Source organism: Lathamus discolor, chromosome 3 (genome assembly GCF_037157495.1).
Source record: "Lathamus discolor isolate bLatDis1 chromosome 3, bLatDis1.hap1, whole genome shotgun sequence".
In the NCBI taxonomy this organism is placed as follows: Eukaryota; Metazoa; Chordata; class Aves; order Psittaciformes; family Psittacidae; genus Lathamus; species Lathamus discolor.
In genome coordinates this window covers 126952641-126980000 of record NC_088886.1, presented here as the reverse complement: position 1 = coordinate 126980000, position 27360 = coordinate 126952641, and the positions used below count along the sequence as shown (strand labels likewise).

At 44.1% G+C, this 27360-nt stretch overlaps 1 protein-coding gene across 7 annotated transcripts in view; it reads left to right on the top strand.

Moving 5' to 3' along the window:
• The window catches only part of BIN1 (bridging integrator 1), a 104161-nt gene that overhangs the window by 23150 nt on the left and 53651 nt on the right, over positions 1–27360 (top strand). For all 7 annotated transcript variants that reach the window (XM_065671528.1, XM_065671526.1, XM_065671524.1 and 4 more), the window contains exon 2: positions 20415–20495. In XM_065671528.1, the coding sequence (XP_065527600.1) occupies positions 20415–20495 (81 nt within the window). The remainder of the gene's footprint in view (positions 1–20414; positions 20496–27360) is intronic.

Below are 27360 nucleotides of genomic sequence, written 5' to 3'. Positions count from 1 at the left end.
CTGACCAGGGAGCATTTCCCATTGTCATATTCTGGGAAAGGAAGGAGAAAGAAGGCATAAATAAAGTGATAGTTGAGGTTTGCACAAGAGGAAGCTAAATATTAGATGAACGTGACCCTTTATAACCACGTGCAGATAACAAACAGTAAATCAATAGGAACAACTAGACCTTGTTCCCTGTTCTCTTCTGTCTTCACTCTTAAAAATACTTGATGCATCAGAATCTCAGTTGTGTGGTTTGTGTTTTTGTTTGTTTACTTTTTCTTCCCATTGTTCAGGCAGTACTAGCATTTAATACTTTTGAAGGTCTGCAAGCTGCACATCACAAATACTTAAGTGCAGTGGTTACTGGGAAGAGGACTTGGAAGAGCAGACCAGGATGGGGACACCCACCTGGTACAAGAAATTCTCCCTTCTCAGATTTCTGTTCCCATGGTGGGAGCACTCCAGTTCCTGTCTTTGCTTGGCTATGGTCACAGAGCTGTTTAAGGAGGGGGAAACAAAACCTGTGGAAGGATAGGTTCCAGCAGGAAGCTATTATTATGTTTCCATGACTGGTGGGGGAGGCAGAACATGTTTCCTGCCAACGAGATTTGAAAAGCTCATGCTTAATCTTGGAAACACTGTCTTCCATACCCAGCAGCTATCTGCAGCATCATCCAGCCTGGTGGGGAATTAGATGGCTGCTGCAGCAACTGTTGATGGCAGCCTTAATGCCTACACCCCTTTCTCATAGGTGATAGAAGTATTAGGTGATGGTACTTGCCTCATGGGAATAAAGGCACAGAGCAATGTGCATGTGCCATGTTCATTTTCCTGAGCTATTAGTGTGGATAGCAGCAGCCATGGAACACTTGCTGGTTGCTGTCATGACTCATTTTTATTAAAATCATGCCAAGCCAAAATTAGCATGTAGTTGCTGCACAGGAGGCTGATGTGACTGTACTGGGAAGACATCTGTGTGGTTTAGCACGTCACACTGACACCCTCTGTACCGAGCAGGGAGGTACGTCTTCACCTGCTTTGCAACGGTGACCAATTAGAGCAGGGCTTCAAATCTTTTCTTGAGCCATGGGGTCTTGATTTTCTTTTCCAGGGTTTTGGCATTCTCTGTAAATGCCAAATATACAGCTTGCTTTCCTCAGTTGTTCTTCGAGAGCCTTGAAGTCTACAGAACACATGCTGAAAATCATGGAACGTTCTCTCGTGTTTATTACCAGATCCGTAAATTCAACGGAGTATCTTCTGGTCTTGCTGTCTGTTTAACTCCTTGTGCTGTTTACATTTTGAGATCCTAAGCAAACAGTAATGTGTAGGCAGGCACCTGTAGTCCTTCCATGTTTCCTTCAGTTGTCCTCAGCCTGCTTCTCTGAGCAAAGAGTTTTCAGCTTCCCCCTTTTGAAATGGAATTTAATTTAAAAGCTGAAGTCTGTGTGGTGCTGACTGTGTGTGTCTGCACTTTAGCTCTCTTCCCCCTCTACTTCCAGGCTGGATCTTGAAATCAGCTCTCTGTGCACAAAACTAATTCACATAGGTTGGCTGGTAGGTATGAGTTTTGCCTTCCCTTCACCCTCCTAATCTCTCACTTCCCTTTGTTCCAGGTGGCCTGTCTCTCAGTGACTCAGTGGAAGCAGTGCTTACCTCCCTTTCATTAAGGTTACAGGCAACTCTTGGAATGTTACCAGGCTGGGAGCAACAGCACTTGAGGGTTCTGTAGCACATACGATATCTGGTTACTCATTGTGCAGGAGGATCTCAGGCAGCCTTTCTTTCCATTCCTGCTTCCACTGACAGTGTTTTTTTTCTCGAAGATATTTCTCCCCTCCTTTTCCCTAAATACTACTCTCCCAGTTCAGCTAAAAAGGAAGGAGAGAACAATGGAAGTGTTGGCTTTGCTGTCTTCTCATTGGCAGGAGGTTTTGGGATATAGAGCTGGGCATGTCTTGAACTCTTGGCAACAGTAGCTCTGCAGAATAGCCTGATCCACAGCCAAAAGTGCCTCAGAGGTGCTATCCTGATGGGTGTTGAGCTGGCCAGGGATCAGAGTGAAGGCAGACATAGGGAGGCATGAGGAGGATGCATGGGAGAGCAGGTCTGCTCTTGGCCTCCTTAAACTTTGCCATTTGGTATGGCCTCCTTGGTGAAGGCGTAAAGCTCACAGTGATGTGTGTCACTCAAGTGAACTTGCTTTTCTATGCTTTTCAAATTTCTATGTACAGGGAAATTCTGGAGGGTCTCAAGTTAGCAATGGAGCAAATTGACTGCAAGCAATTGAGCAAGTGGAAGAGGTCTTTGCTGTGTTTCATGTGTGGGACAAGGGATGACAAACTGCTTCCACATAATTATTGGGAATAAAAATGCTTAGAATGCTGAGTTTATAGTAAAGATTCAAACCTGGTACTCCTTGTTCCAGAGGCAGAAGCTTTTCAGAAAGCTGTCTGGGAGACTGATTTATTACCCAAAGTTGTACATGGCTGTCTGGAGACAGTTGTTTAAATGAGGCAAGTTTTAAAATAGATAACTTGCCCTATTAGTTGTAACAAAGCGTTTAAATGCATCCTGTTGGATAAAAGCACAAAAGCTTGTCTGTTCTTTCTTTCTATTTGGCTTTCACTGTAAACTTTGTGGCAGTGACTGTGCAGTAGAGTGAGTTGAATGGAGTGCTGGCATTTAAGTGCTTCTCTGGTGAATCTACCTCAAGGTCACAGCTTGGTGCTTTTGTCACTGGTGGTGAACTGGCTTTTCTTCTGGGCTGCAGAAGATAAGCTGGTCTCAGAGCACAGCCTGGCTGCTTAGTGGGCATGGTTGTAATGTATCAAATACGAGATAAAAAGTATACTGTGCTAAGTTTGCTGTTGTTCCAAGGCATGCAGTCAGGTCTTTGTGTTTTCCCTACATTGCCATCATGTCTTGCAGCAGCATTGCACAACAAGCATTGAACAGAAAAGGGGTCTGGCCACCTTCCTCTTCGGGCTAACTCACTGCAAGGCTCTGTGAGTGGCTGGGACATGAATGTCCATACTGATGCAGAAAGAGTCTGGGATTAGGGATGTATTAGCATGTTCCTTGGTCTGACTTCCTTACGTACTATGTCATCCAGTGTAGCGCAAGGTGTTTATTGCATTTAAATTTTAAACCTAAGAGGTTGTGAATGCTCTTGGATATGAGGATGACTTCTCTGATTCAAGCACTCTTTCTGTGCTTGAGAGTTTTGAGTGATGGTATGAGGTTCAACAAGGCAAAGAGCCAGATCCTGCATTTGAGTCACAACAACCCCATGCAACACAATGGGCTTGGGGGAGAGTGGCTGGACAGCTGCTCAGTGGAAAAGTACCTGGGGGTGCTGTTTGATGGTTGCTCAACATGAGTCAGCTTGTGTCGAAGTGGCTAAGGCAGTCAACAGCATCCTGGTCTGTATTAGAAATGACGTGCCCAGCAGTGCCAGGGAGGTGATCGTACCCCTGTACTCAGCACTGGTGAGGCTGCACCTAGAATCCTGTGTTCAGTTCTGGGCCTCTCACTACAAGAGACATTGAGGTGCTGGAACGTGTCCAGGGAAGGACAACAAAGCTGGTGAAGGGTCTGGAGCACATGTCTGATGAGGAGCAGCTGAGGGAACTGGGATTGTTTAGTCTGGAGAAAAGGAGGCTCAAAGGGAGGCCTTATTGCTCACTACAACTACCTGAAAGGAGGTTGTGGTGAGATGGGGTCAGTCTCTTCTCCTAAATAACAAATGATAGGAAAAGAGGTAACTGCCTCAAGCTGTGCCAGGAGAGGTTTAGACTGGATATAAGGAAATATTTCTTCACAGACAGGGTGATCAGGTATTAGAACAGGCTGCCCAGGGCAGGGGTGGAATCAAGAAAGGTTCAAAAACTCTGTAGATGAGGCCCTCAGTGATATATTTTAGTGGTGCACTTGGCAGTCCTGGGGTAGTGCTTGGATTTTATGATTTTAAAGGTCTTTTCCAACCTAGTTGAATTTATGATTCTGTGTCTTAGGGCTGGCAGCTCCTGTGGTCTATGTCCTTGGCAGGAAGCATGCTCATACACCAGCTTTCAGGTAGTGTGACGAGTCAGTTCATCTGCAGTGAGACAGCTTTGTAGCAGCTGGTGGGCCAGATCAGGTATAGTGATATTGGTGTCAAAGACAGATTTAGTTACTGAAGATAAAGATATCTTGCTGGTGGTGCGCTCAAAGCCTGTGTTGACTAACGGAGGGGACTTAACACAGCTGTGCAGATGGTGATAAAATCAAGGGTGGGCAACAGCAAATGGGCCTTACCTCTGCTAAAAAGCAGTGATGTGATGGAGTCTTGGTGTGATCCAGAGACTTAGCTTGAATTTTACACAGACTTGCTTTTGGCTGCCTCCTGATAACCCTTTGCAAACAAGCTCTTGGGCAAGAGGAAATAAAAGCAAGTAGGTGCAGTTCTGGCCTCCCTTTTCCTATGAGTACTGCTAGCTTTAGAATAAGCATGCTTTAATCACAGGTCAGCAAGGCCTGTGGGCTCTGGGCAGACATCTGATTTTATTGTTAGCCTATATAACAAGATTAGCACCAAATGACTTGCAGAGTAAGTCAGGTGGTCTTTAACCTTCTGTAACTGGGTTGGTATGAAGGCATTTTCATTGTCATGACAGAATGTGGCTGAAAACATTGACAAAATCAGGTCTTCAGTGACAAGTATTTTCTGTAGTACCTCTCAACTTTAATCAAAGCTAAACATTGACAGGGTGGTTTGTTGGGTTTTTTGTTTGTTTGGGATTTTTGTTTGTTTTTAACAAAATGCTGAAAATTCCCCCAGAGAGCCCGCAAAAAGGATTTTGTTGTTGAAGTTTTTGGTGGAAGAGAGAGCAAATCTTTCTTCTTAGTTCTGTGGTGAACCCATAGGTGGTCCTGAACTTCCTTTGCAGCTGAAGCTACTAGTTACACCAGACTTCCTTCTGGAGGGCAAGTTTCTTTCTGACTCCTGGACTGCTTTCAGTTGTGTACTTGCAGGTTGCAAGTTGCTAAGGATTGCTCCAACATGAGGACTCAGTGTTCACAATACTAATAAGGAACTGAATCTCCCTAATAAATAAAATCTATGCCACATAAAGAGTGTATGTTGCAATACAGACACTCCCCTTTCTCTTAGCTGCTTCTGTGATTACGGCTGCCCTTCATGCCACAAGTAGGTAGGGACAGCAGAATTTGCTCCCCTTGTAGGAGTGGGCTAAGGTTCAGACTAGAATACCTTTATTTCGTGTTCATTTCAAGCTTCCTGTAAACAACACAAGTGGCACAGTCAAAGGAATAAAATCAGAGCTACCCTGCAAGGATCAGTTTATATGTTATCTTAAAAATGTTCTGGAATTTTCCTTACATTGAAGTGAAGCTAATCCCACTTTTTAAAAGAAACATTAACCTGTGTAAATACCATGTGGGTTAGTTTATCAAGTAGCTTAATGGGATGGGAAAGGGGGCTGTATTTTAAAAGTGGAGATCTTGGCTTGTAAATGAAAATGTGACTGGAGTTAATAATTTCTCTCAAGGTAACTTATCCTCCTTGTAATTTTACATCTCTCCCCTCTTGTTTATTATCTGGCCAAGATAAGTTTATGGTTCTGTATTGTAACAGCTCAAGAGGTTTAAAAAGGACTTTGATTTCCACTTCTGCAGGAGGGAACAGAGAAAGCCAGACTCTGATACCTAAATTTCAAAGAGGCCCCTTGAACCACTTCTGAAAATGTGCTAAGGGTAAAGTCAGCTGTGCAGGAAGGGTGAGAGCTGTGTGTTTCACTTTTTGCAGGAGATGGGACTGCTCATAAGTGTAGAAGTACTTCTCTGTACAAGATGTATAATAAAAGCATGTGAGGATAGTAAACAGAACTTCACAGAGCAAGAGGGAGGCCAGGAAAGAGTAGCTGGGTGGCCTCATCACTTGAGCACGTGGATTTTTTTGAAACCTTTATAATTGTGGCTGATATTTGTATCAGTCTTATGATGACAGGGAAGGATTGAAAGAATAACTATGATGTCTGTAGGCATGCAGATGCTTTTTAGTGGAAGAGCTTCATATACTGGATAAACAGAAAGATGATTAGTAATGTGATGGGCAAGGGAATCCACTTGTTTCACAAAGAATCTTATGTTCTTAAAGAGCCCTTTTGGGAGAAGAAAGACTGCAGGTGCAAGGCTGCCTTCCTCTCACTCCATACTTGTATATGACTGGGGGAACAGGATGGTGTGAAAAATAAATGCTGGCTCCTTGTGGCACACACCTGAGCAAGATGCAGGCGAGCTGAGCAGAGGCTCAGCTTGGTCCATTTGTGTACGCAGTTCTGCAGACCAGAGGCATCAATTCATAGATAAAACATTTTTTGTTTTCCACAAGTGATGCAAGTTCACTTACAATTTCAAGCCCTTCCTAGTGAGGTTGTAACATAAAGTGGTGGTATGCGGAGCAGGGCCCTGGGAGAGCTGCAGGTTGCTGACAGTTCCCCTGGTTATTAATGGCCACAGCAAAGGCTCACAGGTTCTGAGAATAGACTTTGTGTTTGTTTTAGAGGAGACAGCTGACAATGGTGTTTGATACAGCAATATGTCTCTGCCTTACTTTTGACTGACAGTAACAGTCAGCCACACTCCTCCAAGCTATGGCTTAAACCAGGTGACATTTACAGCAGAGCTAACTTCTCCAGCCTAAGTTTAGATGATGATTTTGTGTTTGTCTGTATGTGTGTGCTTAATAAGAGAAAAAAGCAGGCAAAGGCTTCTGAAAATAAAAATAGAATGGGAATTTCAAACCATGGCAGAATGTGAAAGAGGAAGGATTAAACCTGCATGGATTTTCATGGACTAGTTGCTATGAATCCTCGTTCAAGACACCTGAGTGTTGAAGGGTTATTAGCTAGTTTGGCATTTTTGGTTTGTTCTCTTGAAATACCTGTTAAATATTAATAACTATGGGGCTGTCTGTTTGAAAGGGTGTATTTTTTGAGGGGAGGGCAAGCTGTTTGTGGAATTGACTGGTAGCCTTAGCCCCACCTGTGCACAGCTAATGACATGTGTTATGGGTGTATGTCCATAAGCCATCTGGAAATAGCATGTGATCTCAGCTGACTGCTAAGATTTCTTGCCATGTATCTATGTTTCTCTTTCAAAAGCTTCTCCTGTTAATGGACTCCCTTGCAAGAGAAAGAACCTCCTCCCTCCCACTGCGAATGAGCCAAGGAGAATAGAGCTGGCAATGTGCTTCTTGAAGGATGAGCACTGTCAGGGAAGCCTGCCCCATTTGATCCTCAATGTGAGTGAGAGAGCAGACCGAAGTCCAGTGATGACTTAGCTAGAGTTGTCCTGAACTTACGCATAACTTTATGCCATTAAATGATGGTTGAGTGGGAACAGCTTTTGGTCACTATATCTTAGAAGCCTATTTCAGGTTAATGACCTAAAGCGGAATGGTTTTGTCTCCCATTGCAGACCTTTGGTGAGCCTTCATTCTTTCAGGGACATGACTTTGTACTGATACTGTCTTCTCCAAGGCATGATCTGGTGGTAGGTCATATAACCCAAATAGAAAAACCCCTGGCATTACGATGAGAAATGGACTATGAAAGCTGGTGGAACTCAACCCTTTGTGAACATCATGAACAGCTTACTGGCCACATGTTTTTGGAGGCTTCACATGTGACTTACAATAGTGCTAAGAGTTACCTGCCATCAGATCTTTCTGCCAAAGTACTGTCCAGAGAAACGGCGTGTGTAAATCAGATGAACCCATGTCAGAACACTAGTGGTTAGAAACATGGTTTCAGCCATTCAATAATTGACTCCTTTTTTACCTAAATGAATGTGCAAAGGTACTGTCAGGGCAGAGGGACTTTATTGCATCAACCTCTTCAGAACTGCTCTGTCATGTCAGCAGTCTACATGTCTTTTCATCTGCCTGTTCACCTCACTTCTGAGTGAACAATTGGCTACCTGTGATGGGTGGGAAAAGATTTGTCAGAAAGGGTTTTCTTTTATGATTCCTTTTCCTCTCTGTTTCCATTTTCCTCTTTCCCTACTCTTTAAATTTTGCAAAACTATGATTACATAAGCAGTGCTAGCAGTATTTTACAATGTCATTTGATATTTGTCTAGTGAGCTGCATCTTTTGTCTGCAGGAGACTTGGGGATTTTCAGTTCCATGTGGCTTGCAACCCTTCTGCCCTTTGCTAAGCTGGACACGTGGTCCAGTTTCATTCTCGTTAGTGCGATACTGCATTAGTACTGCAGCAATTCTGAAGGGTAAAACCCAGGGTTGGGCTCCCACTGTAATCAAACACATCCAGAACAAGAAAGGCCTCTTGGCTTCAGGTTGCATACAATGAGTGATGATGCAAAGTGGACTCAGCTTGCAGCTGTGCTGGTGCTGTAACCAGCAATCTCATTGCTGGGATTTGGGGTTTTCTGGTGTATGTTGTGCAGATGTGAGTGAGAGGGTGGAGTTGGTCCATCAGCACTCCTGTGAATGAAACATGCAGAACTCAGCTAGTCAGATGAATCTAATTTCACTAGCTGTGTATGGGACAGTACCAAAATCCCTACGTGTTCCGTGTGACATCTATAAAGATATTGATGGTAGATTGGTACTGCCTTTCTTGGTGTAAAATGGAATGGGAAACTTTTATTCCTCCTCTGCCCCACCCCCCCCCCCCCCATTAAATGAAATAGATGTTTGGGCTATTTCACAGTAGGTTTGTACCTCCCTAATGCTCTCTTTGAAATCTTTCGCAGCAGTTTTAAATGATCACCCCTGTATTGTTTCATGGACCTTTTTTTAATGCTCATGAATATATGGTGCATAGCAGGAATGACAGCAGCCTAAAGATCTTTTAACAGATCCCCCTCCAATTAATCTGTAGTAACAAAGTCTTCGCAGTGTGCCTTTTCCTTCTCCTTTGGGAGTGATAGTTCATGTCCACTTGTTTATAATATATTCAGCATCTGTCAACACCCTTCCAGCCTGGAGCTGAGCAGAGGGCCATCTTGTCCAAAGCTGTAATTGAGCTCTAAGACTGCTGTCAAAAATAAAAGCTGCTGAGCTTGAATCTGATCTGGTTATCTGAGGACTCAAAACTGCATGAAGGACAGAAGTGACCGAGTTGCTAATTAGCAGCACTTGATGCTTTGCTTGGCTGGAAGATCTTGATGTGAAAGTTTGAGAGGACAGGATAAGCATAAAAAACTATTTTCTTTGAATTGCTGCACCCTGTATCCTGTTTAAGGCTTTAGCAAGCAATCCCATTGCTTTAGCAGATGAAGGAGCCCTCTCTCTTCTTTCCCCCCCCTGCCTTTTTGAAATAAAGAAAAGCACCCTGAGGTGCCTTTTCCATTCTCTGGCTTCATATGCCAAACTCTGATACGCAATCCCTGTTGCTGGTGCAAGCATGCACAGCACCCTTTCTGCCCTGTGGTAATGTCCTCTGAGCTGGGGTCTCTTGGCTGGCCTCTACGTCTTCTGCCACATAAGAAAAGAAAAAGACACTTGAGAAGTCTGTATGTGAGTGATAACATGGGTATAGCACCCGCTTTCACATGGCCAGTAAATTTGTGCCTCCTATATAGGCAGGATGGTGAAGTGCGGAAGAGCCCCGTTCTCCTCATATGGTGATATCAAGCAGTGTGTCATTAGTAGTGTACCTGATACAGGTATGTCTGGTGTCGTTGTACATGCCACCTTTGATTTGTGCTTTTGGGAGAAGAGAGTGGAGCATTCTGGATCTGGTGGAGCATTTCCTGCCAGGCCAACCAGGTGGTCGTGGCTTAGTCTTCCCATAGTATCTTGCCTCTGAAGATCTCCAGGTTTACTCTCCATCTTGCTGGTAGCTAATAGAGCAAACCTACCTCATGTAGACGTATTCACAATAGTTGTTGTTGGAAGGAGAGGGCTTATGTTTGGCAACCTGTTCTTAAACTCTGAAAAAAATTTGGGGACTGGTCATACGGCTTAAAAAACCTGCTGACTTGTTCAAAGTTGTCTTTTCTCTGTTGACCACTGAGAGGGTGTTACTGTAGGGTCTCTCATTAAAGAAGGCTTCCACACTGCCAGTTGCAGCAGTACTTGAAATCATATTTTTGACTTTTCCTAAGACTAATGAAAAAATAAAGAATACTGGACTACTGTCATGGAGCAGTTCTATTTGTGACTCTTTTCTTTCTTTTTTCTTTATTACTTTGTGTAATTCTGAACACAGACTGTTTGGAAAGCAAACAAGGAGGCAGGCCTCTTGTGTTTTCTTAGCAGATATTTCTGTGCAGAGACCAGATGATCAGTTTGCTGCAGAACTATCTGAAAGTGAGGGAGAAAGTCCCCCTGTCTCCGGTGAGGTTCAATTCCTGAGACCCAGTATGCGCACTTAAAAGAGTTAATTCCATGCAGTTTAAATTCAAGTCACTTAGTTCAGCTTGCGAGGTTAAGTGGAACAATTGCTTGTGGTGTTGATTTTAAATATATCCCATGGATATTTGGAAGATCCAGTTTTGGGGTTTTGGTTTTGTATTGTTTTTCAGTTAGCTTGATTTTTTTGATTTTTTTTTTTTTCTCTTGAAACCTGGCTCAGATCTAATCAAAAGTTCTATGAACAATTTTTTTCACTGAAACTGCTATTTGAAGTAGAAGCAAGGAAATCCATATAGAGCTTGCCTGTTTCTTCAAAGACCTTGTTATTTATAGGCTTTCTGCCAAAGCTGGTGCCACAACAAATCTGAGCCCCTGGCCTTTGTGTACGCTTGAATGTCATCTTTATCCCTTTCCTTAATGAGTGTATATGAGGCTGAAATTAGCACAGATTAGTTGCATAGTACTTCCTGTGCCTTTTGGTTGCAGAGCTCTGATTTGCAGAGCAAGTCTCACTGCTGTTTTGTGGAAAGCCAAGAATCAACCCATCAGACTTGCTGAGGTTTAGGTATTGTAGCCCAGTTATGTGGGAAGTAGCAGTGAGCCTTTGAAATAAAGGACTATGAATATTTTTAAAAGCATCTCTGTATTGCCTGGGTATCTGTACTGCACTCATTAAACTATCTGGATGCCACAAGGCTGTGAATCCTATACAAGAGGTATAGAATAAACTTGTCTATTAGTTCCTGATTATATGCTGGGAATTTGGAGAAAGTACTGAAGAGGACTAGATCAGTAAATGACCTTTCTGCATTAAAGAAAAAAAAAATTACTCCTAATATACTGAACACTACACCGTTTCTTTAACCCATATTTATTGGAATAAGGGCAAATTTCAGAAGTTGCTGCATTGTGCATATTTTCACAAATTAAATGCTTCTAATGTATAATGCAGAACTGTTCATAGAGTTGTAGCAGGAAGCCGCAGGGGTGTTGTGGGGAGTAGTTGGCCACTGGAGGCAGGATGGGTAGGTGATAGGTTTAACCTTGGTGTCCTGCCTACTTGTCTAATGCTTGCTAAAGTAGCATTGGATATGAGGTACCTGTATGGTCAGAAATGGGAGGATGAATAGAACTCACTTGTAGTAGCCTGAGAGATACTCCTGCTGTAAGGATGAAGGTGTTGGAGAAAGTTGAGATGGACCCTATTAGCTTGTTGCTCCCGGAGGACTCCAGGCAGTGTGATAGATTGAAGAGGCAATGGAGTATTCTAGCCTACACCTAGGAGAGAAGAGGATCATGAAAATCAGTCAGCACACAGCTGTTTCAGAACCACCCTCATTTCTGACAAACCCCGTAGTTTGTTTTGCTAAAATGCGAGTTGCAGCCATGTCTTGTTTTCATTTTTAAATGCACGAGCCTTGGACAGTTGTTTCCTAGTGCATAGACCTTTAGGCGGGTGGGCTCCCATGCTTCCTGTAAGAAGTAGTCCAAAGTTACATGTAAAAAGAGGAGGAAATAAAAAATGAAGACACTTGGAGATGGGAGATTGCAGTGTTCTCAGTGGGTTTTTAATTCACTGTTTTCAAGATATGATTGCTTTTTCTCTATATGATGAGTATTTGCTTGGTTCTGCCTTCTTTTGGTGGATTTGTCTTTGAAACCTGGCAGGATAAGTTCAGAAGGCTGGCTGGATACATATAGAATATATGTATCAAATAGAAACAAATAGAAACACTTTGGATGTTGTTGGTATTATTTTTTATAATGTGCTGGAATATTATGACTTTGCCTTCCATAACAGTTTGCATAACCTTTCATGGGTTCATCCATGTTAATAAATGCTGACAAGACTTCAATGCAGCTGGTACAGCCTGAACTCTTTTGATAGTATGTGCATGAGTTGAGTTACTACAGATCTCTGTATTGTATTTTCTAATACATTGTATTTTCTAAGGTATGGAGCTTCTAGCCTCTTCTGTTGTGCTGCTCCACCTCTTTCCTTACTTTCTTCCTTTAGTTTACTTGTTGACAATATACTATAGTTAAAGACAGTGTGAACAGATCTTGGTAATGAAGGTGTCCCAGAGTGAGTGACATTAAGGCAGGAAAATGTCAAAGCCCAATTTAGAAAAGTGATCCACCTAAGGATGGAAATTGAAAGCAAAGCTCTTAGTGCCACCCCCCAGAAAGAACTGAGTACTGTCACTAGGGTAGGAATGGTCTGAGGGGAACATGCTGTGGATTCTGCTCCAGAAACAAAAAAGCTGTTTGTGCTGGTTGGCAGATGTTGGTCTTGCTGAGATACGGAGTGGGGTCAGCAGGTATTACTGCAGATACTGAGAGCAATAGAAATAGAGGAAGATGTAACCAGGGTAATGAAAATCATCCTGGCCTTTTTTCTAGTGCAAAGATTAACTGGGATTCTGGCCCCATGTGCGAGAGGGCTTTTTATCCTAGGCAAAGGGCTTACCCATGGGCATAGTGATTCTGCAAAACAAGACAGCAGTTCTTCAACAACAGCATGGGAGCCAGCTTCTTGAGCTCCAGGTGCAGGAACAGCCTGAGATTTGACAGGCTTATGTAGGCAGTGTGGGAGGAAGGTGATTCTCTGGACCGTGGGCACTCTTTGCAATTCTGCTGCCCCTGTGTCATGTCACAACGCTGTTCCTTATCTTTAGGCTGTGGAGTGGACACAAGAGACCAACCAATGTGGAAAGCTAAAGTACCCAGAGCCTTTTCTTTCCCTTTGCTGGCTGACCAAGTCTAAGAGTTAGGCCCAGTTCTTCTGATTGTGTTTCCGTATTGTCTTAGGACACTTGCTAATGATGTACTATGTATAATGAGGAAATGTTTGATAACGAGTAATATGAGTGATGTGACTCCCTTGCTTGATAGCCTGTAACTCCCCAGAGGGACCCAAGCACAAATGGAAGCATCTTGAGAGCAAAAGATTTCATAATCACTTCAACTAGTCTTCAGAGTGAGTACCATGAAGCAATACCTTTGCAGAACAATGCAAATGCAAAAGTGATATCCTCCCTTGGTTAACATGTTTCTACGTGTTTTTGTTTTTGAGATGTTTCAGTGCAGCAGCTAGCTGAGTCTTTGCATTTATGGTGGATACTATCTGCCTTGCCCTATGGGGAGAAACTGGGCACAGTTACTTTGATTTGTTTGAAGTTTTGGGTGAAGCACATGGTGTGGTTAGGAATAAGCTTGTCCCCCATAGGTCCATCACTGCAGGCTTGTACTCTGTAGTTGCTTCAGGGAAGACCTCCGAGTTTGGAATGAGGATGGCAACTGAGGTATAGGAAAATGCTTCATAGAAAAAGGGGAGTTTTCAGCAGTGTATTGAACGTAAAATGCTGAAATAAAGCAGGCATTCTTAGATGAGCATGGTGCAACATGCAGCTGCAAAAGTGGGACAGGTCTTCTGTGTACCACTTTCTTTGGGATATTACTCATTACTTATGACTTGGCCTTAAAGATAAGATGACCATCATTCGAAGCCTTCAGATTTCAAAGAAGTCCTCCGCTGGCTGTGCTTATTTCTGCATTTTGTCTTACACCAGGCATGATATGAAAAGGATATATTCTTAAGATGCTGACTTCAGCCTGGTGAAATGTTTGTTGCCATGAGCTCTTTGAGCCCCCTTATGGGGAAGTAAGTTTCTCCAGGAAATAATTCAGAATGGGAAACTGGAGGTTCTTTCCCCCCTTCACTTGACTACAGTGAAGGAGAAGGACGAGCCTTGTAAGGCAACCCAGTGTGACCACACTGAGTCACATTAAAGTTGAGAGGTGTGTCTTGAAGGTACAGGTCACAGTGAGACTGCTCTTTGGTATCTGTCAGAGGCAGATATTTGAGTTGAGCCTTCAAGGCAATGCAGCATGACTCTTGCTCTTACAGAAATGTTGCAATATAGTGCTGTTTAGGGAAGGCAGCAGTTACCTGCATGTCTTTGACAACAGGCTATACATGCCATTATTATCTAGTCATGCTTAGATGTGTGTTGCACTTCCCACTGTGATATTGAGGAAGAAGTGAGGTCCTTTTGCAGAGGCTCTTTGTTTGGAGAAAAAGTGGCATTCTGTTGCTGTCATCTTCAGGATCCAGAAAGACTAGCTTTGGAAGGGCCTTACAAGGCTCATCCCCTATGTGGGGTGGGATCAGTAAGGCTTAAATCACAGCTGAGATGCTTGTCTTGAAGTCTTTCATTAGCAAAGATCTCTATGTGATCTATTCTAATGATTTAAATTCTGCACTCTTAGTATATTTTGGGGGAATGTTCTGAGACTTCCAACATCACAATGTGACCAGAAAATTGTATTTTAGTTGTTTTTTTTTTTTGTTTGTTTGTTTTTCCCCTAGTTAGGTTGGGTTTTAGAATATGGCTAAGCTTGCAAATTCTTACATATTTTAATTAGAGGGACATCCATAAAAATCAATCTCAGTGTGTCTTCAGCTGAGTGCTCAAACTGGTTATCTCATCTCTCTGTACTTCTCTTTCCCATTTGCCAGCTGGAGATGCCAGGGATAAATCTGGTCACTCTGTGACATGCCAAACAAACTCTCCTCTTTACAGCTGGGTGGATGGGACATGGGATATATCTTTTCCAGGTCATTCAGGAAGTCCCTAACAAGATGCTGCATTGAACCCTGATTTCCCAACTCAGCCCAGTGACAGAGGCAACATCCTGTCTTTGCAGGACTATTGAACCTTGTTAGCAAGTAAGAAGCGAACAAGAATGCCTCTGTCTGCGCCAAGAGTGGCATTGCCCTTTCCCATCTTCCAGTGATCTGAGGGTCTTCCTGATTGCTCAGCCATGGGAATAACTTTCTCAATTTAAAATGAAGTGTTAATATGTTTGGAGTTTCTTCTCCACCCCCGTCCTTCTTTGTCCAATTGTTTCAAAGAAAGACTTAATTGTGCGAGGCTTGCACAAGGAAAGCCAGGCTGTACCCAAAGCCAGCCTAGAGGCAGGCACGAAGGGCAGGAGGACGTGCCCTCGTCCCAGGGAGGGTGGAAAGGGTGCAGGACTCCCACTGCTGCTCTTGCTTTTCTCCCTGATTCTGAGTGCAAGACCCAAATTATTTCATGAGCACAAATCTACTTCACTGAGCAAATCACATTTAATTTGGTTGGAGAGGTAACAGGGCTGAAAAAAGCTTATGAAACTCCCTTTGTTTGTACCTTAAGTTATGTGGCTTTGTGCTTTCTGTCTGACTTGGACACTGTTTTCTTCTCCCCCTCTTCCAAGTACAATGTCTTTCATGGAAGAACAGGCAGCCGCCTGAGATTAAAGGTTTATTTGTTCTGTTGCTAATTGACCCATTGGCACATGCCAATTTGTTGCAGTTCAAAATTAGTCACAGCACTTACTGGCTCTGTGCCCAGTTGGTAGTTGGAGATTATGCACTGGAGTTGGCAGATACAGCAGAAGTCAGAGGTGTCATTTATGAGGGGTGGAGATGTCAGGGGATGGAATGATTTAGAACCATTGAGCCCATACTGGTAAAGATGTAACTGCAACCCCTTCTCTGATAGAGTGGGGAGTGTGGACCTGTAGGGCTGCAGGCTCTTTGGCTGTGGGCTTAATGCCTGCTTCTTCATTGGGGCTGGACCACCCTGAATTCAGGTATTTCAGATGCAGACTTTGTTCTGTTTGGGATCCTAAAACTACATTTATTTTTGCCTTTCTACTCATCACTTGCATTCTCTAAACTGGTCTTTGGCATGGGTGACCCATATGCCATGAAAAACAATGTTTTATTAGGTTATTGGTTCACATAATGGTTCACGTAATGGGTCACACATGGGGTGTGCTGAGAGAGAATATTTGGGTTTTCATGGCTTCTGTTGTGGCACTGACATTTTCAAAGAGCATGAGGGAAAGTGCTGCATAAGAACTGTGGATGCATTAAACAGCTGGTGTATATTTCTCTGTTAGAAAGTATAAATGTGAATCTGTTACAGTTGCTTTTTAAAGCAAAGCAGAACTGCATTCTACTTAGTCTGATAATGCTTCTTGGTGCTAGCTGCTGCTGCATAGCTAGTAAGTGTCGTTCATGGTGACTGCTGCTCTGCACCAGAGGGTTTGGTGGTCACAAGGCTGATACCCAGATCTTGGTTTCCTTCATTCCTAGTGTTTAAAGCAGAGCACCAGAGGCCCTATGTTAAGCAGTAGAGGGGTTTGCCCTTCAGGAATGCTTCGTCCTGTACACCTGGAAAAAGAGCCAGATAAAATGCTTCCAGATGCAGACAAACTGCATCCAGATAAGATGCTCCCTTTTGAGTCCTATGAAGCCGTGGTATTTAAGTAATGCTCAGTCATCCTGTGAATGTTATGGTCTTGTCTTTGAGAAAAAAATGCAGCTTCAATTTTGATAAGCAAACTTTCCATGCTACTAGGAAAAGTTGCTGGTTTTAAAGGCTATTGCATGTCTTTACTTCTCTGACTGTTGCTAGCAGATTGCCAGATCTTCATACAGAAGATTTCCAGATTTCTTTGTCACTTCTGTTATCTCAATTCTCCAGGTACGGTAGTTAAAAGTTTACTGCAGATAGTTCTGCCTGCCAGAGCAGATTACAGATACACAGGTGATATGAGAAAGAATGTGATAATTTACTTGTTAATAGCATCTTGCCTCCTAGGATCTTTAAAGTGCTTTTAAAACTTCAGTCAAACCTGAAACTCTTTATTTCTTCTTGCTTTTATTCAAATGCAGGGAAAACTGAGGCTCCATGGGTGGAATTTGGGTCTGTTTGGAGATGCTGCAGTAGCTGATCAGTTGCCTGTGGCTCTAGTTTATGAGAAATAAGGAACACCTGCAGATCCAGCTGACTGTTGGGAGTGATCTGGTTTCTGAGCAACACTGGAAAATGGTGTCCAGTGACTGAAGCCAAAAACATTGGTTGGTGTGATAACCCCATCCTGTCATAGTGAATCTGTAGTGAACCAAGACTGGAACCCACAGCAGTGCATCCCCACAGGATGTTTTGTGGGAATCATGCAAAGTATTCTCTCCTTCATCCTAGCTTGCACCATCTTGAAATGGTTGCTATCCTTATGCAGGGCCAGGACTTCTCAGGTCAAGGGCAGACCAAGGAGCCTAGCCATGGTTGCTTCTTAATCTTTTAAATGCCAGATCCATGTCTGCTGCCTGGTGTGGTTTGCATCCAGACAGCAGCTGACAGGTCACACCATCTCTGATCCGCCCTGAGATTTGGGAGCTGTGGCTGGTTCCTGACTCCTACCCTGGTAAATCTGCTCCATTAATAGCTATCAAAGAGCCTGAAGTTTCCATCTGAACTTGATCTGGCTTTGCAGTGAGTTGGAGGATTAAAGGCTGTCACAGGGGGAGGGAGGGAGCAGCCTTGGCTCACTCGGAATAGCCTGACCTATGACGGCACTTACCAGCCTGGGGAGGGGAGTTGTCCTGTGAGCTCACCAGTTATTAGCAGTGAGCACAGACATGTCCACAGTCAGCAGCACACCCAGGGCCATCTGCTCCAACCGTGGCTGATTTAGGGGGGTCCAGAGGGATTTGTTAGTACAGTTTGCCTGGTGGGTCTTTGATGGGAGAGCTGAGGGCAGGCTTGAGGGCCAGTCTTGTGGAGCCATTGTTTTATGCTGCTCAAATGGCTTAGGGTTTGACCCCGGGCTGTTTGTATGGGGCAGATCTGGTTTTGAGGGAGAGCGGTATGAGATGACCCCTGCCCTGCTGCAGCCTAGGGCTGATGTCTCTCTGCTGTGTTGTAGCACCTTGGCATAGTGGAACAAGATCTTCCCAGCTGGCTGGGTGACCCCAAACTCAGTGTGCGTACCCCTCCAAGGAGCAGTGGAACTGCAGATAGCTTCTTGGACATGTGGAAAGCAGGCATGTAGCTGCCACAATGAATAGTTTATGGGTGCTGCTCAGTGTTTTATACCAGGAAGCACTGGGGCTGTTCTAAACCTTTGTCCTCAGCGACATACTCCAGATTACTCACAGTTAACCGGTCTCCTTCCCTCCCCTCCAGGCCTGAAAGCATCAGTCTCTTGGCTAGACAGACAGATGCCTTGCCCCATAAAAAGCTCCTTTATATCCCTAATAATTCTGTTGATCTGCACACTGGGAACATATCTCTTCTTTGGAATTTGCAGCTTGCATACTTTACTGTTATCAGTGATGGCTCTTTGGACATCTAGGAAGTCACCCAGCAGGTGGGAAACCCATGCTCAATAGATCTGGTAGGTTACGGGAGTACAGCTGAACACAGGGCCTTTTAGCAGTGTCCTTTCTGAAAGAGGTTCACCATCAGATGAGAAAGATGAGGCCATACTGAATGCTTCTCTCCTGCTGGCATGCCATGTGTAACCTTAGCAGCACTGTTGCTGTGGCATGCATTCTCCTTCACTGAAGCAGAGGAGCAAATGAGGTACCAGTGGCTGGTGTACAGGACTCTACGTGTCCAAACAGTGTTGCTTCTTCTGCTCTCCAACAAGCTCTTATGTGCCAAGGGTTTGAGAGGAAGAAGGGAATATTCATGCTGTCTATGCCCGGCTGTGTAGACAACCAAGTTAGGTGCCTGTAGCTGCAGTATTTGTTGCTGTCACTTCAGCTGTAGGAATTTGTGCTTCTAACTCTGGAGGTTTTTGGTACAGCCCTTGGTGGCAGAGTGCAGTCTGCATCTGCATGTGTCCTTTTCCCTCCTTTTACTAACATTTTGAATACCTTAGTGATTCCTGTAGGTGAAGAGAGGCTGTTGACCAGAAGGAGAATGAAAAACGGTTGTTTCCTCCTCGACATTAAATCCCAGCCTAAATAAGGGGACTTGTGAGTTGGGTGCTGAATGACTGTACTGATTTATAGTGCCTAGCACTAGAGTCAGTTATTGTGGTCATGCATGAGCTGGGAATATCTGTGCTTAGTAGTGGAGAAGGGAACCAAGATTAGCCAAACAGACATAATACAAATGTCCTCCGCCTTGGCAGTGTAAAAAGGTGAAAGTGGACCAGTAGATGCATTGGCAGTTGGACTAAATGATTGGCTTAGTTCCAATACATATAATAGTTCCAATTATTTCTTTGGTGTGGTCAGGTTTTATTTTTGAATAACAAAGATGTTGTAATCGAGCATAACCAGCTATAGTTTACATCCTTGTCTTCCTGCTGCTGGATTTGCTTGGGACTTGACAAATAACTGCAGCCCCCCTCCACAGCTGCAGTTTGCCCAGCCTTCTGGTGATGGGACACATTTAATTTTGCTTCCCAGAAAATGAAATGCGTCTTTGTTCAAAGCCTGGGAGCAATCCACTTAACTGCATGAAGAGGTCATTAAGAGAGGAGGGTGATAAGGGAAGTAGTCTGATAAGGACTTTTTTGCAGTCTGTGGGGAGCTGTGCTGTGCAGGGAGGTGGTGAGAGAAACAGGACTGGCTGCTGACACTCTCAAGCATGACGCTTAGACTCTGTCATGTATATTCATGGTGTAAGGTCCTTTGTTGCTCTCAACAGCCAGCTCCTGCCAACCATGAGCATAGTGAGAAAAGGTGAAAAGAAGGTTGGGCTTGCACTGCTCCAGCCACCTTCTTTATCTAAGGAGGTCTCTGCCTGGCTTTCTGGTTTTGAGGACAGTTCAGCTGTTCTGGGAGTAAAAAACCCCACCCTATCTGGACCAGAAACTAGTGTTAAATCAGGATAAGTGTAGCTTCACAACAAAAGGCGTTGTGATGTGGTTTGTTTCTTGCTGGTCCAGGAGATGAACAACTTGGGTTGCTATTGCCTTCTCTGCAAAAAGCATTAGACCAGTGAAGGACAAACATCAGTCATGCTCTTTGGTACAGCAAAGAAGAAGAGATCTGAGTCCATCCTGATTCGCCTGTATGTCCTTTTCCCAGCTATGACTGTGTGGAGAAATATTTCAGAAATTCTGAGTGTGGAATAAGGGATACTTCTTAACTTCTTCCAGCCTGGTGAGCAGAAGCTTGCAAAGGGTTTTGTTTATCTCTGCTTTGCTAGATCTGTGTTTGAAGTCTCCTTTCTCCTCTCTTCTGCAGGTCCTTCAGAAGCTTGGGAAAGCAGATGAAACAAAAGATGAACAGTTTGAACAGTGCGTGCAGAACTTCAATAAACAGCTGGTAAGATAATTAGCTATATGTAATTACACCCTGGGCTTCAGTATTAGCTTCCAGTCATCTGCTGCAATATGCAATTAAAGGCCATTAAATTAAATGATGCCTTAGGCCTGCTGAAGTGACCCACAGCTCATAGTTGTTCACTTATGAGGAGTTACACTGTGTCTTCCAGTGTTCCTGTCATGGAGTCAGTGAGACTGTATGCTGAATACTTGCTCTAGACTCAAGTTTAGGAAAAGAAATAGCTCAACTGGAACACTTCCTTCAGTCAGCAGATGCTTTGTAATGTAATTTTTCCCGCTGGGCTGGAAGTGAGATATAAGAGCAACATTGCGTCTCTGAAGGATAGATAGGATGGGAAAGAGATTAGACATAAAAATTAAAATGGAACAAGGCAGTTTTGGTTTCCTAGGTGCAATGGAGGGCAAAAGAGGCAAAGTAAGTAAATGGTGAAAAGGGACATCCTTCCGTGGCTAAGATCTAAATCTGACTTCCCCACCATCCTTGCACAATCACTGTCAGGCCTGAGTCATTATTCTTGGCATGTCTGCTTCGACCCTGTATTTAGCATACAAAAATACTTTAACAGTGTAGCAATTTCCCCCCACCCTCCTACAGAAACAGCAGTAGGTTTGTATCTTGAACTGTGTGTCTTTTGTTGTTTTTTTTAATTATTTATTTATTTTTAATCTGGAGCTTTCAGCCCCCCAGAGGAGGGGGGAACATCAGTTACCTCAAGGGATTTGCACCTTTGTGCTTGGTGTTAGGGGAAGTGTTGCTTCTGTTTTATGGCAGGAAATGTGTGCCACACCAAAACCCTGTTGGTGCTGAAGAAATCTTTTAGCTCCTTTATGCCCCTTCGCATATTTAGGACCTCTTTCTGAGCTGTTAGCAGCAGCTGCACCATGTCTGTTAAGACTCAGCAGATGTGGTTATGTGTCACAAAACCAGCTGAGAAGGGATTTGCCACAGCTGAATATAATGAAAATCTTTCAGTCTGACTTACGTCTAACCAGAGCTGACTGCAGATTCCTGGAGACTAGTGCTCGTTCTCTTGGCAGCAATAATAGCTGTTCCTCCAGAAGTTCATGCAACATCTCTATAGCACGTCCACCAGTGATACTGTCTTGTACACAGAGGAATACAGTTTGGCTCGTTTCTGATGACATGACATTACCAGGTGTGACTTTTCCATATAATTTTTAAGTGTTGACAATAGGGAAATGACTTTTTTAAGGGAAAGACACTGAAAAGCTAAAAATCCAAACTTCTTGATCTGGCTGTCTGGGATAGCTTTTCAGTTTCCAAAGCCGTGAGTTCTAGTGGTGCACCAAGAAGCCTGTGAAAGAAGCACTACCCTTGCAGCTTAATTTCTTCTCCCATCTTGCAGGGGCAGGTCATGAATTAAATTCTCCATATAATTTATCAAAGGAGCTGGAGGCTGCTCTGCATTTGCTGCTTGGGGTCTGTTGGTTTTGCTTTGGCCCTCAGTTTCCCTGTTCCTAATATTAATGTGAACAATACCTGTTCTACAGGGCAAATCATAAATGTGAGTTAGCTGGATCATTAGGATATCCAGGGGTGAGGATTTGTTATGATGCCAAGCAGACTGGACACACACACACACACAAAAATATCAGCTGTACGCCCATATATATACACTTGTTTTTGTGTGTGTGTAGTACAGCTTTGTGTGAAATTTCTATGGCCTTTCCTCGTATAGTCTGCTCCTGTGGGAAATGTAAGCCTGGAGGAAAGCTGATCTGTTGCTGCAGCCTTCAGACAGAGCAGCTCTCCTGTGGAACTGGCTGTGGTGTGACCAGGCAGTGGCCTTGTTCAGTGTCTGATTAGAGGCTTCTCTGACTAATGGCTATGCTGGGACCACTTCAATACATGTTCCCATGTGTGGGCTGTCAATGAATGGAGAGTAGGTCTAAAAATCACTTATTTGTTTTCAAACAAGACACCGTGTGGTTCTCCTCCCTGGTGTTTGAGTTGACGTAAGGGAGAGCATTGCGCTTCCCACCTCTATCCATTCAGGTTCATGTAAGAGCACCACTCTGATGGCCCTGAATGGTAGGAGGTTTTTAGCTCAGACAGATGAATTTCTTGTGTGGCAAATGAGCTGGACATAACCATGCTTCTGCAGGGCTATAGGGCTCACCCATGTCTCTTGAAGGCTTGACAAACAGCACAACTGGGCCCCATATTACTCCCTCATGACGGATTGATTCTCTTTCACAATTAACCTCCCAAAAAGTTCATGTGAAGGCTTCCCCCCTCCTTCCCTTTCCCAGTGTCACTTGTGTTCAGGCATCTGCGCAAAAACTTTTCCTGGAAGTTGTCCTTGTAGACCTGGGAGCAAGAGGCCTGCTGCACAGCTGCAACACAGCCCCTTGCATGAGGTGTGCTAGGCTTGGGCTTCTCTTCCCCTGCATTTGAAATACTCACTGGAGAGACAGGGAGTGGGAGGGTGGTGGCAGCCCTTACACCTGGCACTGTGTTGAGTTTCAGCCTGACAGAGCAGCTGGGTTCTGATACCGTTCATGAGCTGTCATGCTTATGTGTGGAAGTTCTGGCTTAGTTTACAGTGTTTCACATGAGATGCATGAGATGCAAGCTGCTGCTGGCATGGGCTGGACCCATCTCTGCCTCTACCCCACAGTGTTCAGCACAGTCTTAGCCTGCAGGGCAAGTAATGTGAACTTAATCTTTGCTCTTGCAGTGTAGGTTTGGCCATGGAGAGTTACAGTCAGTAACTCAGAGTGACTTTCTTTGTAGACAAGAACCCTTACCCCTAGCAGTTTCCATTGCAGCCCTATATAGCAAAACAGGTTTAATAGTTTGCCTGGTACTCCAGGATGGGAACTTCTCACCAGTTGTTCACACTTTGTGTCTTAATAACTTTGACATTGTGCTGACTGGAGACTTACCTGTTTCTGCCCCTCTCAGGTGTAAAACATCCCTCCTGATGATAAAAATCCTTCTACAAAGGACTACAAAACCAGGGAGGTTGTGTAAAGAAGGGGTTGCAGTCTAATATTAGGATGAAAGAATTTCTTTTGAAGACTGGGAGGAAAATGGGTTTTAGGAAACCCATCTACTATCAAAAAACAGCTCTACAGAAGAATCACATACTTAGATAGGGCTACCTGAAAGGTATTTTAAAAAACAACCCTCCAACAAAACAAGAAAGCACAAAAAGATACCAAACCACTTTTGTATTTTTCTTTCATAGAGCTATAAGTAATAGCTGGTTCATTAGGTCTTTAGAGAGAGCTCTTCCAGCCTCCCAAGCATGGCACTTCTATTTTTAAATATGCATCTTCGTGTACATATTGACCTTCATATTATACCTGGTTGTGTTATAGGCTCACAGGGTTGAATTACACTGTGATTGCAAGCATAGCAATATCTGCTCAAACAAGATGACACTTGTGTGTTTAATTAACTTATTGTGGTCATTTTTACATCAAGACACAATATGATTGTTCCTGTGTGAAAGTTTTAAGTCAGTTTATTAGTGCAGGAATGAGAAATTAATCTGGGGTTCAGAATCGTCACTGATCTTACTTTTTTGTCCTGTTTTTACTTTCTTTTTATGGAGTTTTGTTACTTTGATACAAACACACACATACACGATTTCTTCTTTATGTTCTTGCAGTTTAAAAGTTTCTGTGCTATTAGATCTTTACACTTAACCATACCTCTGTAACTTCCTTCTTCACACTCTTAAACTCTTCAATAACTAGGAAGTGGTTTAATTATGCAGATTCCAATTCAACTTTCTACTTTTTACCTTTGAGTTTAGGAAGCATCACTTAAATGTGTACCCAAGGGTGTTGAAAGCTGTCCTACTATACATTGACTGAATCTAACTGCACTGTGAGAGGTGGTTATGCAGAACTGTGGCTGTCCTTGACAGCTTGCTAGAGTCTGCTTGAAGAAAGCAGGTGCTGCATGCACAGAGAGAAAGCAGTTGCCATTTTCTGTTGTGTTCTGACATTTCTTGCCAGTTCCAGTCTGTGGTTTCTACCATGGATCAATTCTAGGCACACAGCACTGCTTTCCTCTAAGATTTTCTTACTTCCTGCGTTGGGCACAAGCAAACACATACTACAGCTTGATTGAACTGCTGCTTGTAAGCTCAACCTCCCTGATGGTCCCTTGTGTGTGTGCTCTTTGATTACTCCAGTGTCTCTTCCCTGCTGGTTTCTGACTGAACTGTTAGGAAAGTCTCATCTGCCCAGGTGTCCACATTCAACTTAAGCCATTTAGAATCATAGAATAGTTAGGGTTGGAAAGGACCTTAAGATCATCTAGTTTCAACCCCCCTGCCATGGACAGGGACACCTCACACTAAACCATCCCACACAAGGCTTTGTCCAACCTGGCCTTGAGCACTTCCAGGGATGGAGCATTCACAACTCCCCCCGGCAACCTCTGGTGCCTTCTGGTGCCTCACCACCCTAACAGGAAAGAATTTCCTCCTTATATCCAATCTAAACTTCCCCTGTTTAAGTTTTAACCCGTTACCCCTTGTCCTGTCACTACAGTCCCTGACAAAGAGTCCCTCCCCAGCATCCCCATAGGCCCCCTTCAGATACTGGAAGGCTGTTATGAGGTCTCCACGCAGCCTTCTCTTCTCCAGGCTCAACAGCCCCAACTTCCTCAGCCTGTCTTCATACGGGAGGTGCTCCAGTCCCCTGATCATCCTCGTGGTCCTCCTTTGGACTTGTTCCAACAGTCCCATGTCCTTTTTCTGTTGAGGACACCAGAACTGCACACAATACTCCAAGTGAAGTCTCACGAGAGCAGAGTAGAGGGGCAGGATCACGTCCTTGGACCTGCTGGTCACACTCCTTTTGGTGCAGCCCAGGATACGGTTGGTTTTCTGGGCTGCGAGCACACACTGCCGGCTCATGTTCATTTTCTCATTGACCAGCACCCCCAAGTCCTTCTCCACAGGGCTGCTCTGAATCTCTTCTCTGCCCAACCTTTAGCTGTGCCTGGGATTGCTCTGACCCAGCTGTACGACCTTGCATTTGTCATGGTTGAACTTCATGAGGTTGGCATCAGCCCACCTCACAAGTGTGTCAAGGTCCCTCTGGATGGCATCCCTTCCCTCCAGCGTATCAACCGGACCACACAGCTTGGTGTCATCGGCAAACTTGCTGAGGGCGCACTCAATCCCACTGTCCATGTCAGCAACGAAGATGTTGAACAAGACTGGTCCCAACACCCATCCCTGAGGGACACCACTCGTTACCGGTCTCCAGCCGGACATCGAGCCATTGACCACAACTCTTTGCTTTTGGCCATCCAGCCAGTTCTTTATCCACCGAGTGGTCCATCCATCAAAGTGATATCTCTCCAATTTAGAGAGAAGGATGTCGTGTGGGACAGTGTCAAACGCTTTGCACAAGTCCAGGTAGATGACATCAACTGCTTTACCCTTATCCATCAATTCTGTAGCCCCATCATAGAAGGCCACCAAATTGGTCAAGCAGGATTTCCCCTTAGTGAAGCCATGCTGGCTGTCCCCAAGCACCTCGTTGTTTTTCATGTGCCTTAGCATGCTATCCAGGAGAACCTGCTCCAAGATTTTGCCAGGCATGGAGGTGAGACTGACTGGTCTGTAGTTCTCAGGGTCTTCCATTTTCCCTTTGAAAATGGGGGTTATATTTCCCTATTTCCCTTTTTTTTTTGTTTCCTCTGTGTTTTAAGAACTCCTAGGTTTTTCACAGCAGATGTGGCCATTATTCCTTTCCTCTTGTACTCTTTCTGGATCAATTCCCAATGCGCCTCCAGACTAGAAGTTTGGTTTTCTTTTACAAAAATGGCCAGCTCTTTCCCGTCCCTTGTTTGCTTTGTTCAGGGCAATAGGAAAAGAACAAATGTGAACTCATCCAGAGCTTTCGAGGCAAGGAAAACAAATTGAACCATAGCATTGAAAGCAGATGGATTTTTCCACAAAGCTATGGTAGCACTGCCACTTCAACAGCTGGTCAGATTTAGCCTCTGCTTAGAGAGCACAGCTGCACTGACAGCACAAGGGATAACAACATGAGCTCAGTTGAGGCAAGAGGTGCCTGAGTGTTGGGGAGGGCTGATAGGAAACATCTGCTTTTGAAGCTAGTTAACTCTGAGGCAGCTGTCAGAGGCATCCTGTGAGCTCTCTGTCTCTGGAGTTATCTTTAGCTGTCAAAATTCATTATACTGCCCCCTTCCCCCTTCCCAGTGGGACACAAACCGGGAAAGAGGAGGAGGAATGACAGAAGGCTGTGAGGAAGGTGTAAGGTATAGTTGTCGTTTTTCTGCATTCTTGTTTTTACAGCTAATTTGGGGGATAGTGAGGATATAGTAAGATCCCGCAGGGTTAGAGAAACCTTTTTATAAGCGGTCTTTGTCCCTCAAATTTTTTTTCTGTACTTCTTGCATACTCCAGAAGTTGTCCTCAATATTTGCTCCTTATGTTGCTTTGATATGCTCTGTGGTAGTGTTGGTCAACTTCTGAAGCCTTGCTTTTCTCTTCCTTTCATTTCTGTTTGTATGATGTCACTGTCTGGATTTGGGAGTATTTCCCTGCCTCCTTTGCACCACTGTCAATGACATATGGCAAGGTAGAGGGGAGTTGAGCCTGAGAATGCTTATCCTAGTGCAGGAGAGGAATCATACGGGGAGGGCATATACACGTGCATGCCTGAACCAACTTTGCTAAGTAAGATCTCCATGACCTTTACTAATCTGGGCTCTTGTACTGTATTTGGCTGTCGTCTGAAGGTGGCAAAACTCAGCCCAGCTTCTGGTTTTAATCCTTTGTTTACTAGTGAGTGGGATCTGCTGCCGGGAGGCCACCTCCACAGCG